The sequence below is a fragment of the Melozone crissalis genome, unplaced genomic scaffold, assembly GCF_028551555.1.
Source record: "Melozone crissalis strain CALT ecotype California unplaced genomic scaffold, PUWL_Pcris_2 ptg000029l_1, whole genome shotgun sequence".
Classification (NCBI taxonomy): domain Eukaryota; kingdom Metazoa; phylum Chordata; class Aves; order Passeriformes; family Passerellidae; genus Melozone; species Melozone crissalis.
The window spans coordinates 19,272,501-19,287,835 of NW_026535807.1; the positions used below are offsets into that span (position 1 = coordinate 19,272,501).

Genomic DNA, 15,335 nt, shown 5'->3' on the forward strand with positions numbered 1-15,335 from the left:
GGTGTCCTCAGCTGAAAGGATGAGGCAAGAGAAATCCCTGGGATTCCCATAAGTGCTGCTCACTGCCCCCTTCAGTGGCACTGGATGCTGTTTTAAGGCCCTTTCATTGTGATCTAAGCATGTTTGTGAGAGCAGAGTGCTTGGCCTGAGGTTTGGGTTCCATGCTTTGCTTTTTGCCTTTACTCACCATCTCCATTCTTTGGGATGTTCCAGTTTGTTTCCTAGTGAACACAATTCTTTTTCCCTTTCCTGCCCTTCAAACTCTGCAGCATTCCTGATGAATCTCTGTGAATAAAGCTCAGTTTAGAGCAGAGTATTCCCAGAGCACAGAGCCAGTTCCCTGTGCTGCCTCCATTTCCAGCACTGCGCAGCTGAACAGAGCTTTTAGAAACCTCAGCTTCTGCTCAGTTTGCAGGTCTGGCACATGGGAAAAACACACCCAAATCCCATCAATTCTTCCTTAAGCTTGCTCTGAAATTCAGCAGGATGAAAAAGAGTGTTCCACTGTGAATGGAGCTGTGCTGGGGGGTTTCACTGGCACAGGGGCTGTTTGAGGTGCTCATTTTGGGGATGTTTCTGCCATTAAACTGAGCACAGCTCTCTGAGCACGAGTGTGTTTGGCACTGCACTTTTGAAGTAGGTATAAATCTTGTGGTCTCTGGTATTTCACCCACCAGACTGCTGAAATAAGTGCACAGAATATGAGCAGCAAGAACATGATCTGTCTGAAAAGCAAACAAATTTAACTCTCCCCAACACTTTGATTTTGGCAATACCTCTGCCAAAAAAAAAACACCCAAAAACCAACCTAAGTTTATCACCCATCTCTTCAGGCAAAAAATCTGTGTCAAGGGCTTATTCCCTTTTTCTGTTTTAAACCATTGGTGCTGATGTTCCAAGTCTCAAACAAGTTCCTTTCAACTCCTTAAATATCTCACATAATATTGGTTTCAGGCTAGAGGTGGTTCTTCTTTATGTGTAAGCAGCCAGGTAAAAAACAAAGGAAATAAAGATAAAAATAATTTCCAGGTCCTGGGGTAAAACTGGAGAAAGGAGGAGGAAAATTCGGCCTGGAAGAGAATAATACCAAATTATTCTGACACAATAACCCTGCAATGCAGACGGTGGGCAAAGAAGGAAAACTCTGATCAGATTGTGCTAGCAGGGGAAATAGAAGTGTGTGCTTACTTCTGTCATCTAAATATTCTCAGGGATCTTTTGTGGATCTGTAGTTCTGTGTTATTTTTTCATTGCAAACCAGATCATTTGGGTGAGAAATACAAGACCCTTCCCCTGCACCTCTTTTTTCCCCCATTACTTTCTTAGTGACCAAAGACTTTGACAATTTTGGTGTTTCTTGGTGCCTTACATTGTGCCTGGCTGAGTTTACTTGGCTTTTCCTTTTTGTTCAAGGCACTTAAGAACCACATTCCCAAAGAACACCCACATTGTTGATGCTTTTTTCCAAAGCCATTTTCAGTAAAGTAGCAGAGAAAGTGGGGGGGTTTAGTCCCTTTTGCTGCTTTGGAGGTGTAGAATATAAATTCTCAAATGTTTCAGCATAGGGATGCTTGTACTGGCATTGGATGACATCTCTCTCAAAAATTATTCAGAACACTCTTTACAAAAAGAAAAACTTTCATGTTTAAAATGAGAAATTCCTACCAGCCTTAATTTGCAGGAAATTCTGCCTGACCTCCCTTTCAACTCAAGGTCAGCTTAAGCTCTCTCTGGGTGAGAATATAATAGAAAAAAAATTATATATACAAGTATATGTAAGTATATATAACACTGACTGTGCTTCCTTTGGTTAGAAAGCCAAACTAAAGATTTTGAATCTTTCAGTAACCCTGTGGAAAGTTTCTTAGGTTGATTTTAAATTACAGCTTGTCTGCTACTTTTTTTTTTTTACTATATATATGTTAATATATAAGAATCTATCCAACTTTCTTTGGATCAGAACTGCTGGAGATTTGCATTTATTAAATGAGGTCAAGGTCACTGTTGTTACTGGGAAAGTGCATTTAAAGCAAAAAGGAAATACTAAACATTAGCAATTTTTAAATGATTGTAGCATTTATTATAATTCTGTAGGTATGGAGTTTTTGATGAGAAGGAAAAACCTGTGTAAATAAATTGCATTTCTTTATGGATAGCTACTTTAAGGATGTTTACTGTGCTTTAACCCTGAAGCACCCCATGTAAACCATAGGTAAAAGGAAATCTAAACCAGATTGGCAGTGATGAGTGACAGGTGGAAGCATCTAAAATATCTGAAATAATAGGGGGATCATTTTTACCATCTGATTATTTCAGATTTGAGTTGTTTGATCTGATATAGATCACTTATTCTTTATTCCAAAGCAGCTTTAAAGCTGAGGTGGCCCCATAGGTCAGGGTTTCACCCAGGATGTGGCAGCACTGGCTTTAATTCCATCCAATGCAGTTACTGATGCAGAGTGGAGCAGCTGCAGTGGGGAAGGCTGAAGAGAGCCAGGATGTGAGCAGGGCAGGGCAGGGAATTTGGGATGGGATGGGAGGCCAGAGTCCCTCCTCAGTGCTGCCCAATGTTCCCCTCTGTTGGGTAAGATGAAACAGGAAAGCCTTACAAATACGATTGTCTGGCAAAAGATTTTGAGACTATAGAAACTATAAGCGAGATTGAAATGAAAGCAAGCTTCCCTTAGTTACTGAACAACTGAAAAACAATGGGGTGGCCAGCTGAAGGTGATCCCCTTTTGATGGAACAACACCCTCTGCCTGCAGGCAGGCCCAAGGGTCAGAGCAGACCCTACAGCTTGGCAGAAGGGCCCAAAGAGGAGTTTTAGGGTTTAAAATGTAACACAGTATGGTAATGTAATGATTCTTATAGGCTGTATGGAAATGCTATAGGATTTGTATCTTGTACTAGATTGGTAAGTGAGAATTAGAAAATTCAACACAGAAGATGATTTATGGTATTGGAACGGGAACTTCGCACTTCTTACCTCTTGTCTCTTAGCTCTTGCCTTTTACGCTCTTACCCCTTTTACTCTCTTACCCTCTTACTCTCTCACCCTCTCATCCTCTCTCCCCCTCCCTTCTCTCGGGCCTGCTCTGAGCTGTGGCTGCAGCTCCCAGCAGGGCCCTGCACCCAGGCCCTTTGCAATAAACCCCAAATCCCAGCAGGGCCCTGCACCCAGGCCCTTTGCAATGAACCCCAAATCCCAGCAGGGCCCTGCACCCAGGCCCTTTGCAATGAACCCCAGATCCCAGCAGGGCCCTGCACCCAGGCCCTTTGCAATGAACCCCAGATCCCAGCAGGGCCCTGCACCCAGGCCCTTTGCAATGAACCCCAAATCCCAGCAGGGCCCTGCACCCAGGCCCTTTGCAATGAACCCCAAATCCCAGCAGGGCCCTGCACCCAGGCCCTTTGCAATGAACCCCAAATCCCAGCAGGGCCCTGCACCCAGGCCCTTTGCAATAAACCCCAAATCCCAGCAGGGCCCTGCACCCAGGCCCTTTGCAATGAACCCCAAATCCCAGCAGGGCCCTGCACCCAGGCCCTTTGCAATAAACCACAGATTCCATGACCTGGCTGCAGAGATCTCTGCTCTCCGTCCATGGACTGTCCTACCCCCCGACACTCCTACACCCCTCCTGGGTGAGCCCCAGGCCCTGGGCTGCAGAGCTCCTGGAGCAATTTACAGCAACAAAACAAACTCCACTTTGATTAATTGCACTTTTTTCTGGCCAAAGGGTTTCACTGCAGGAAAATTCCTGTTCTGCTTGCCAAGTTTGTCCCTGCTCCAGCTGTGAGGGGGGATTGATGCATCTCTGCTCTCCTGTGCCCCCAGGACCTGCCCTGCCAGGTCCTTGGCACTGTCCAGAGCCACAGCCCAGGCTCTTACAAACCCAGCACTGCTCTTCTTCTCTCTGCTGCTGCTGCTTTCCTTGGTCTCCATTTCTCCTCTCAAATCAACAAAAATAGCTTCAATAGCAAAAAAAAAAAAAAAAAAAAAAAAAAAAAAAAAAAAAAAAATATATATATATATATATATATATATATATATTTACCTGTGTTAGTGCACCTCCAACACAGGTAAATAACTCTTGCTTTTATCCCTCAGAACCACAGCCAGGCTGCATTTTGGGGGTGCCAGGTGCAAGGGACAGTGTGGCTGGGCTGCCCTGCTCCCACCCTGTCCCTGGTGCCCCCTGTGCCCCCCAGGTGTCCCCACCCATCCCCTGTTCAAGGTTGCTCTGCTGGGATCATTCCTCACCCCAGATTGCACTGATTTCACTGATTTCCCACCCTTCCCAGATTCTCAGTGTCCATCATGATGTGCTTAGCAATGGTTCCATGTGCAGGACTCATTTCACACTTTGGGAAGGGCACACTCCCCTGCCAGACTAGATTCCTGTTGGTGTCAGCTCTGTTGGAATGGTGACATCATTTTCTCCTCTATTGTCTGGAAACTTTGATTTTTTTTCCTCTTCTTGATTTGTTTCTTTCTTTTTTTTTTTTGTTTTCTTTAAACTTTCTGAACAGAAATAAAATTTTCCCTCCTTATTATTCAAGCCAGATTTTTTTTTTTTTGCAAACAAATCATATTTTTCTTCACACAAGCTGAGGCAACTTTTAGGGTGCCCTGGCTTTCTGCCGGCCCTGGTTTGGGGTGCCCCCAAAGCCCCTGGCCATGTACACACTGTGCACTCACAACCTCACTGCTCTGAGGTGGGCAGGAATTAATCCCTCTGCACTGAGGTAATTTCTCTTCTCATAATTGTGTAAAATACTTCCAAGCTTTTTTTGGGGGGTTTATTTGGCACCCTTGCACTGTAACATGGTCAAAGAGGAGCCATAATGTGACTAATCAGCATTTCTGTGTCCCAACCTGCTGTAACTTCTGTGGAAATTTTTATTTGGCAGTGGCTGGATAAGGAGTGATGGGGAAGAAAGAAAAATGTGATTTATATTTGCTGTTTGCTTGTGTGACAATTTATGAGTCAGCCATGGCCTAAACTCCAATTCCACTGTCCTTCAGAGATCTCCAACTGTTTATTTTCAGCAGGAGTAAGGACCAGGTCTCCAAAATGTTATCATTCAACAGCAGATGCAGCTTTAAAACTATTTCTGGTGTTTATTCATCTGTGCAGGAATGAAGTGAATCTGCAATGAGGAATTTCCAGAGATTTCATCCACATTGCTGGAATTAGTTCTTTCCACTTTTAGTCCCAGTAGTTCCGGACCTATGTGCTGATTTTTGTCATTAAGTCTGTTTCTTATTATAAGGCAATGTCAAATGTCCTGTAGGATTTGAAAAGCCTTCCTACTTTATAGTCTTAGGTTCCCTTTTGCTTTAAAAATAGGAGCAGATTGGCAAGTTTGCAGTTGCTGTTTTCTTGCATGAGCAAAGGAATAAAGAAAACCAAGGTTTTAAAGGCCTCTGCATTATAAACCAGGTTAGATTGTCATGACAATGGGTTTTTTCCATCACACAATGGGATTCAATGGAAGTGGAAGAGTTTAAGTCAACTAAAAGAGATGTTTTGTCCAGGGTGGAGTTACTGGTGATGCAGGGATGCAGATTTCTCCTACTCATTCTGGAGAGTTTTTCCTGTTACAGTTCTTGTCAGTAGAATCTCCTTTCCTGTAGACTCTGAATTGCCAAGTATTATTTATTTTAGTCTCAGCCCTGCTGTTTTCTTCTCTCCTGTCCTTTTCAATGGTTTGTGATCTCGGCCATGCCCAGCTCTCAGGAGATTGGGAATCACTTGTGCAGTCCATGAAATAATGGCACCATAATGGTAATGGTCTCAATGAATGAGACTCACTCCTTAAATGACATTATTTCCCAAAATGTTTCCATTTTCCTGAACTGGAACCATTTCAGACTCTGTCTGGAGAATTGCCTGCTCCTAGACTTGATCCCCCACCCATTTCCAGACTGTAGAACAAAAGAAGAGAAAGAAAAGGCTTAGACAAATTCTAAAATCCCCAAATTGGCACTTTAGACCCAGTCACCAGCTGGACAGCAAATTCAATTCATGGCCATTTTTACTCCTGCCAATACAACTGTAGTTTTGTCTCATGAAACTCCCAAAACTCACTCCAACAGCAGTGTCAGAATCAGGAAGAAAAGGTCTCCTTAAATGACTTGCAACAATTTCCTGTGATGAAATGGGGGTTACTGGGTGCACTATTTATTCCTGGTTGGGGGAGAAGCACACAGCAAACTGTAGAGTTGCAAAAAAGAAAACAAAGGACAGCAATAAAAAATGACACTTGTGGCTGCTGGGATGGAGGACTCTGCCCTGCTCACAAACTACAAGACCTGCAGTATAATTCAGACTTTAGCTCTTGAGAGCAACTCATTGTGGTTCAAATTATCACCACAGAATGAAAATTTCCAGGTTTATCAACGCAATATTAAAAGTTTATCTTTCTTCCCTATCCAGAAAGTATCTTGTTAAGACATTTCCTTTGCAGATATGAACATCCTGATTTCATACTAAAGGTTAGTGTTCACTAACAGTTCCTGTGAAAATTAGATTTCTTCTCCCTGCATCAGTTATCCTTTGGTGTTTTCTGAGCACAGAAGAGCCACCCTTGTAGTTATTTACCTCTTATGTCCTGAAATATTTCCCTTTTTCAGGATTTGAAATCCTTCCTGTCCCTTTTCTCTCTCCCCTCAATACACTCCTGTTCAGTTCAATATCTCCATACATCTGAGTTGGTGGCTTGAATTAGAGGTTCTGTCAGTTTTATTTCTGTGTGGCTCCAGTCAGAGTTGTGAAGGCAGCTCCAGCTGCATTTGGTAGCTGCTCTCCAGAGCTGCTGAACTTCTCTAGACAATTAGCCTTCTCCTCATGCAGAGCTAATTCTGGTTTATTTCCTATTATTTATTTCCTATTTTCCTATTATTTATTTATTATTTAACTTAAACCCAAACAGCTGTCTGTGTTCTGTGCTGCAGGTTTTGGCAGAGATGGAAATTTAAGGAGACCTTTTCCTCCTGATTCTGACACTCTGCTATTGGAGTTTTGGGAGCTTCATGAAACAAAAATACAGTTGTATTGGCAGGAGTAAAAACGGCCATGAACTGGATTTTCTGTCCAGCTGGTGACTGGGTCTAAAATGCCAGTTTGGGAATTTTAGAATTCCTCTGAGCCTTTTCTTTCTCTTCTTTTGTTCTACAGTCTGGAAATGGGTGGGGGATCATCACCAATTCCAAACTGTTGATTTCCATTGCAATTGGCTGCAGAGGAGCATGTAGTAGCTGCTCCAGGTGGGAGAGCAGAGTCTGAGCCTGACTGGGCTGCTTCACCCCATCCCCACCTGGGCAGAGGCTCCTGCTCTGTCTGTGCCACCTGAGTGACAGAATGAGTGACAGAATGAGTGACATGCCATTTCTGAGTGACAGAAACGTGGAGTTGTTGGTGCAGTCCTCATGCAGGGCTGGGTGAGGGGCTGCTTTCCCTGCTCTGGGATGTGAAGGTGACCTGGAAATGGTTTCCATGGCAGTGGGATGTGCTCTGTGCTGACCATGGCAGGGCAGAAGAAAATGACGCTGAAAACCTGAGCCCATCTGTGAGTGACTTTCAAATGCTCTGCAAAGCTGGGTGTGGGAACCCAGGACATTCCTCTGGCTGCCCTGGGGGACTCGAGACCCTGGCAGGGGGCTCAGAGACCTTGGCACGGAGTCAAAGACACCTGTGCCTTCGATCTTAGCCCATGGAAACAATTATCAACTATGTGTGAGGATTTACAAGCCACAAGGGTTTGAGTAGAATGATAGTGAATTTGTCACAGACTGAAAATGTAGAATTGTGGGGATTTAGAATGGGGGTTCAAGAGGCAAGATGGAGGAATCTGGGCATGGCATGTCTTCTCCTTCTCCTTCTTTCTCCTTCTCCTTCTCCTTCTCCTTCTCCTTCTCCTCCATCTTCATCTTCATCTTCATCTTCATCTTCTGCTGTGATGGTGGCATTCTGGATTGGTTTAGAGTAGAGACAAACTGTCTAACAGAGGCGATAGGTATTGGAAAATTATTGTAAATAAAATACACATAGTTTTTAGTATAAAAAGATAGCACCACCCCAAGGGTGGTCAGTGTGCCTCAGCTTGACCTGCTGGACAGATCTCAGCAGGTGAGAAAAAGAATGGAATGGATAAGAGAAAATTAACAACCTTGAGAACCAGAGCTGAGGAATCTCAACTTCTTCTTCAGTTGCTGGGCTAAGAAATTTTTTTTTAATAATACAATTTTTTGTAATAAATTTTTTTTATTCTTTAATACCTCGGGAGCCATTTCAGCAACAACAAACCTGAGAGCTGGGGACGTTTTTGGGGCCCATCAGTCCCTGGGTGGATGAGTCCTGGTGTGTCTGAGCCCTGGGCATGACAGATGTTGGCTCAGAAGCAATCAGAGCCTGTTGTGGCTCCTGCTGTCCCCTGTGCTGCTGGAGCTGCAGAGCCTGACAGGACAGCAGCTCCTGCTGCTGTGTGCTGGACTGGCACTGCCTGGGCAATGGATTTAACTCCCACAGTCAGCCCAGAAACAAAAAAATCCTCCCATGGGAATTGCAGGTTCTTTATTTCAAAATAACATTTTTTATCTAAATGGTATTTTAAGTCAAATTGTATCAGCCTCCACATATTTTCTCTCTTTTTTCCTTGATCTGTTTTTGGAAACCTTAAGAGGTAGAAAATTCCTCACAAAAGACTGGACCTTGCCTTTGTTAGAGACCATTTTTCCACTTGTCATTGTGAAAAAAACTCACCAATGAGAAGCAATCAGCAAAACCAAGGTTATCAAACAATAAAACCTCGAAGTACAGCAATTATCTCAAACTCTACCACCCAAACCCTCAGCTCTCATGACCTTCCAGCTTTGCAGGGTGCACGTGGGTGAAACCACTTGAATACTGATAATTTTTCAATGTCATCCCACAGCCCTTGTTTACTCCCTGACAGAGATAAGTTACCTCACAGCTCTCTGAGGCAGAATCAGTAATTACGAATGTAATTTGCTTTGGGCACCCCAGGGAACACAGGGAGCTCCCTGGGGCTTGACTCCTGCCCACTGTGAGCCAGGGGAAGCTGCCTGGAGAGAGGAACTTGGGCTGCCCATCCCTGCACTGAGGATGAGGAGGAGTTACAGCATGAGTAAAAGCAGTGAGGATGAGGAGGAGTCACACCCCAAGTAGGAGCACTGAGGGTGAGGAGGAGTCAGACCCTGAGGAGGAGCAGGGAGGATGAGGAGGAGCAGTGAGGATGAGGAGGAGTTACGCCCTGAGGAGGAGCAGTGTGAGGATGAGGTGGAGTTATACCCTGAGTAAAAGCAGTGAGGGTGTGGTGGAGCAGTGAGGATGAGGAGGAGTCAGACCCTGAGGAGGAGCAGTGAGGATGAGGAGGAGTTACACCCCAAGTAGGAGCACTGAGGGTGAGGAGGAGCCACACCCTGAGGAGGAGCAGGGAGGATGAGGAGGAGCAGTGTGAGGATGAGGAAGAGTCATACCTTGAGGAGAGCAGTGAGGGTGAGGAGGAGCAGGGAGGATGAGGAGGAGTTACACCCCAAACAGAAACACTGAGGGTGAGGAGGAGTCACACCCTGAGGAGGAGCAGAGCTCACAGGAGCAGTGAGGATAAGGAGGAGTCACACCCTGAGGAGGAGCAGGGAGGATGAGATGGAGTTACACCCTGAGTAAAAGGAGTGAGGCTAAGGAGGAGCAGGGAGGCTGAGGAGGAGTAGGGAGGATGAGGAGGAGCAGGGAGGATGAGGAGGAGGAGCGAGGATGAGGAGAAGTCACACCCTGAGGAGGAGCAGAGCTCACAGGAGCAGTGAGGATGAGGAGGAGTCACCGTGAGGAGGAGCAGAGCTCACAGGAGCAGTTCAGGACACTTTGTGGGACATTCATGGCATCCCAGGCTGGTTTGGGTTAAGGGCCCTCACAGCTCTCCTCATTCACTCCAGGCCCTGCCATGGCTGGAGCACCTTCCACTAGGCCAGGCTGCTGTAAGCCCGGCCTGGAACATTCCCAGGGGAATCCACAGCCTGTCCCACGGCCCCACCACCCTCGGAGTGAAGGATTTCCTCCCATGGTCCCATCCAACCCCACTCTCAGCTTAAAGCCACCCCCTTGCCTCTGAGCCCAAACCTTCATGGAAAGCCTATCCAGCCTCCCTGTGAGCTCTCAGCTCTCCCCAGACCCTTCTCCTCATGCAGAGTTAATTCTGGTTTATTTCCTATTATTTATTTCCTATTTTCATATTATTTATTTATTACTGAACTTAAACCAAACAGCTGTCGTGCAATACCACACTGTCTGTGTTCTGTGCTGCAGGTTTTGGCAGAGGTGGGAATTTTAAGGAGACCTTTTCCTCCTGATTCTGACACACTGCTGTTGGATGGAGTTTTGGGAGTTTCATGAGACAAAACTACCGTTGTATTGGCAGGAGTAAAAATGGCCATGAATTGGATTTGCTGTCCAGCTGGTGACTGGGTCTAAAATGCCAGTTTGGGAATTTTAAAATTCCTTTGAGCCTTTTCTTTCTCTTCTTTTGTTCTACAGTCTGGAAATGGGTGGGGATCAAGTCTAGGAGCAGGCAGTTCTCCAGAGAGAGTCTGAAATGGTTCCAGTTCAGAAAAATAGAAACATTTTAGGGAATAATTTCATTTAAGGAATGAGTCTCATTTCAGAGAACTTTGCTGTAATTCAGACACCCCTTCTAAGTGAAGAAATGAGTGAGCTGCATAAAACAAGGAAGTTTTGTTCTGCTAAGCTGAGCTATTCTGTGGGTACCTCAGTCCAGGTTTGGGCTGTGATGATTTCAGCCTCGAGGTAATTTGAAAGAAGTTGGGGAGGCAAAATGCAGTTGAGTTATTTTGGCATGTTGAGGCAAAAAGAAGAGACAGAAAAGCAGAATAGAAACCCAAGACCTTTGAAAATCCCAGTCTTTTGAAAGTAAAGTGTAATTAAGGACATAAGGATGATTTTAATTTAATTTCACACCAGGAAACACACTCTATAGCTCTTGTATTTTGGGGAATTATACATAAAATTATTAAGAAAATAAGACAGTGTAAATACCAAAGTATTGTGTCTTTAACTCCATGAAATTATAAATCTGAGAGAGGCCCTGTGGCTGGTAATGCCACATGTCACATGCACCCTGTAAAGGTTTAGTGTCACTCTCACACTGAGCAATTCCATTTTATTCCATTTTTATGTTAAAAGTGCTCCTTTCCTCCTAATCCCAGCTTCTCCCATCCCCATGTACAGATTAAGGACAGCATCATGGAAGGGAGGAGTTTGAATTGCAGGGTTTTTTCCTCCCAAAGTGAGCACAGATGCACTGAACCCCTTGGAACAGCTCTGGCTGGATAAGGCCACTCTGATCTGCTGCAGAAATTCTGTGACTCAGAGTAACATCTGGGATGAGTCCTCACTGCCAAATACTCCAGAGAGAGCATAAAAAATAAATAGGACAACTATTAAACAATTTTACAGATCAGGTGGGCTTTAATTTACTAATAGTTAATGCCTCTATAAATAAAAAAATCATGGGAGGAGGAAACTCTTCTTGAAAAATGCCATTTGTGCTAGAAGTGTGAACCCCTCAGAGGTTACCCCAGGGAGAAATTAGCCAAATGGGAAGTGAGGAGGGCATTGGGAGGGGAAGGGACATTGAGGATGAAGTCAAACCATTTGTGGAAAAAACCCAAAAACTTCATGGTGGAGATCAGGGGAGAAAATACCCAAGCTTCCTTTTAGGGCCAGTTTGCAGGTTTAATAGAAAATTAATAAACTAATTGTTTAGTGGGAATCTAAGGAAATGCAAAGTCTGTGAGAAACAGACTGCCAGGTTTGGGGACATGGGAACAGGAGAAAGCGTGCAGATGGTGACAAACCCAAATGTGCAAGAACCCTGCAGTAAGTGGGGACCCAGAGCCAGGTGTGTGTCTGCATCAGAATCCTGCTCCTGAACACACAGACCAGGTTCATTTCATCATTTCCAGGCATTTTCCCTCTTTACACCTCTGCCATGTTCCTGGGAAAGTCAGAAAGCTGCACACAACAAAAGCTGATACTTGTTGGGATTTTTAGCAAATGAAGCCAAGCAGGGATCTGATTTCTGCTCATTTAAACTTTTGCCTGTGGCACAGCTAGAGGCTATTTCTGTAGGACATAATCCTAGCATGTGCCTCAGTATATACTCACTAACAGTATATTATGCTCTGGTATTTTGTTAGTAATATATTTAGCATTAAGAGATAGTTTTCTTTCTTAGAGAATTAATATTTTTCCATTTATATATGTCCTCTCTAATGTATCTTTAAGAAAAATGTACATTACCAGTATATATCTATTCTTACAATTTTCCTCTGCTAAACCACAAAAAAACCCCAAAATACAAAAAAACAACGACGTAAAACACCACTGAACAGAGTTTGTTTCATTGTTTGCATAAAACCTTTTGTTCTCTCCTTTAAAATGAAATTAAAATAATACAAATTTTTGTTCCCAATGTGGCTTAAAGGTGCCACAGTTTTCAGTGGAGTTGTGTGTGAGCCACACAGTGTGGAAAGGAATGGAAATTTTATTCCCCAGCTTGCATTGTGGACCTTATTCCTGTATGAAAACCTTTTTCCTGGGAAAAATTAATACACATACAGTTGAATGATCTTATTTCATCTCAGGCAAATCACATTCTTCAAAGATCCACAGTGCATCTTCCCAGTAACAAAAATTCAGCTGGCTCTTTTAGGAACCCTGCCCCTCTTTGGCAGGTAAATGACACAGCAAAACACCTTGGAAGAAATCTATTTTTTTTTTTACTTTTGCCCCAGGAATTATTTTATTGCTGATTAAAACATTCCATGGCATCATGATTAGACCCAGCTCTTTACATTAATTGGCCTCCATGTGGGGCCTGATTTTGTGTCTCTGCAGCTGCACTGAGGGAAATTAAAATTTAGAACTCACTTGTGCACTGCACGAGTTGTTTGCTAACACAGAATGACAGCAAAGTGAATTTTTCAGCCCTTCCTTTCCCTGAGAGCCTGGGAACAAGATTGCTTTGGACCTCCTTCAAGCACTTAAATTTAACTTCTTACGTAAAATCTGACTGTTGTGAGGAAAGGCTGTTGCATATTCCTAAGGCATCTCTATAATTGCAAATATAAAATTAATCAGAGTAATAAAAAAAATCTAGCTTCAGGGTTAAATAAGGTGAATAATTGAGTGAGAAACACAGAGCCCTTAAAGCCTGCACTGCTGGCACACACTCCTGGGTGCGTTTATCATTCAGTTTGTCACCTGTAGGGGAAGGGATAACAAATCCAGGGAAAACACAGTCTTGGCTTTGGAGTGGGGCTTCCACAAAGGCTGCAAACTGTGCCTAGCACCTGCACAGCCAGGGCTGTAAATCCATGTGGGTCAGGTGAGGGTGGTGGGCACATCTGGGTGCCAGTCCAGTCTGAGTTTTGCAGAGCTGTAAATCCCTGTGGGCACAGAGTGGTGGGCACAGTTTGGTGCCAGTGCAGTTCCAGTTTTGCAGAGCTGTAAATCCCTTTGGATCAGATGAGTGTGGTGGGCACAGTTTGGTGCCAGTCCAGTCCCTGCATAGCCAGGGATGTAAATCCCTGTGGGTCAGGTGAGGGTGGTGGGCACATTTTGGTTTGGTGCCAGTCCAGTCCCATTTTTGCAGAGCTGTAAATCCCTGTGGGTCAGGTGAAGGTGGTGGGCACAGTCTGGTGCCAGTCCAGTGCCAGGGGCACCCCAGGGCTGGGCTCTGCAGCCCAGGTAAGGCAGGGCTGTGCCCAGCCAGGGCTGCTGCTCCTCCCTTGGGTCACTGCTCGCTCCTGGCCAGTGCAGGCGTGGCTGAGCTGGACAAATGTCCCTCCTTCCTCCTTCCAGCTGGACAAATGTCCCTCATTCCTCCTTCCAGCTGGACAAATGTCCCTCCTTCCTCCTTCCAGCTGTCCTGGGGCTGCCTGGGCTCAGCAGGAGATCACCAGGGGGTTGGACAGGGACCGTGGGCTCTGTGCCTGCTCCAAGGGCTGCTTGTGCAAGAGTTCACAGGCTGCCAGCTCCTGCTGAAGGGTGTCCAGCACTTCCAACAGCTGGGCTTTGCCTTGGGAAAGCAAGTGGCAAACATGAGCATTTGAACAAAGTCAGCAAGTTGCAGTTTCACAATCATAACAGGCTCTTTTCTTCATAGGTGCCCTTTCAAGTGGTTATCATTAAATGTCTAAATTTTGTGAACAAATAATGAATTCCTGTCCAAAAAAACTGTGAGTAAATCTGGGTTCAGCTGTCTTCTCTGGTTTCCTCTTGCTTCATCCCCTGCCCACTGAGGTCTCATGTACTTGTGTGAACAAAGACTATTTCATATCACCATTGCCAACCCAACCACCCACTTTGGCTTGTCAGAGAAAAATGTTTCATTACAAAGACTTGGGAAAGAAAAATGTTTGATTACAAAGACTTGGAAAAGCTGCTGAAGCCTCCCCAGGTGCACAGGCAGACAGTGGGAAGCAGAGAAGGTGAGCTGTGCATGGCAGTGGTGATGCAGAATGCACAGAGAGCAGCACTTGGAGTTAAGGGGAGCTGAGCTGTGCTGCTCATACAAAGGGAGGAGCTTTGAGCAGCATCCCTTGGTATTATTGTCACTGCTAGTAATGAAGGGATGGGTCTTCTTTCAGGCTAGAAATGATTTATAGCTCAGACAAACATCAGTCTCAGGGGCTGTGAGATTTTAGAGGAGCAAGCATTCAGCCATAGCTCAAGAGCAGTCACAAGTTCTTTGTTCCAAGGCAATACAGGACTTTCTAACCCAATGACAGCTGCCACAGGGTTTATTTTGCTTTTCTAACCATCACCTTTACTCACTTCTGCTGCACTCTGGATACTTTTGTCCAATGGCTTCTGTCTCACATGCACACAAATGCTTCTGTTATAATGCTGAACTCTCAGCTCACTCCAGACAACCCCAGCCCTACACTACAAACCCTTCACCATCTCAGCAGTACAGCTGCTCACTTACTTAAGGCATATTCTTACAACTATAGAACCATAAGTTTATGATTTTTCTGCTTAATATCTGTGTATTGAATTTGACATCAATCCAAGCTTCTTCCAAGGCTGCAGCTCAAACCCTTCAGTATCTGTGGAAGTTTCCATTTTTCCAATTCCCACACCTTGGAGTCCCTGTTCCTGTGCAGGATAATTGACAGATAATTCTGGACACTGTGCTGTGGATCCAAAAAGTCTCTTCTTCTGTTCTCCCAGGAGAACATCACACCCATGGCTCAGCTGTGGTTTTCTCTCTGTATTGGTGTACTGGA

At 44.7% G+C, this 15,335-nt stretch overlaps 1 protein-coding gene across 2 annotated transcripts in view; it reads right to left on the reverse strand.

Annotated features, from left to right (window-relative positions):
* Positions 1-13,921: 13,921 nt before the first annotated feature.
* The window catches only part of LOC128939845 (EF-hand and coiled-coil domain-containing protein 1-like), a 38,017-nt gene continuing 36,603 nt past the window's right edge, over positions 13,922-15,335 (reverse strand). For both annotated transcript variants that reach the window (XM_054281054.1, XM_054281053.1), the window contains exon 8: positions 13,922-14,122. In XM_054281054.1, the coding sequence (XP_054137029.1) occupies positions 13,989-14,122 (134 nt within the window). In that variant the 3' untranslated portion in view covers positions 13,922-13,988. The remainder of the gene's footprint in view (positions 14,123-15,335) is intronic.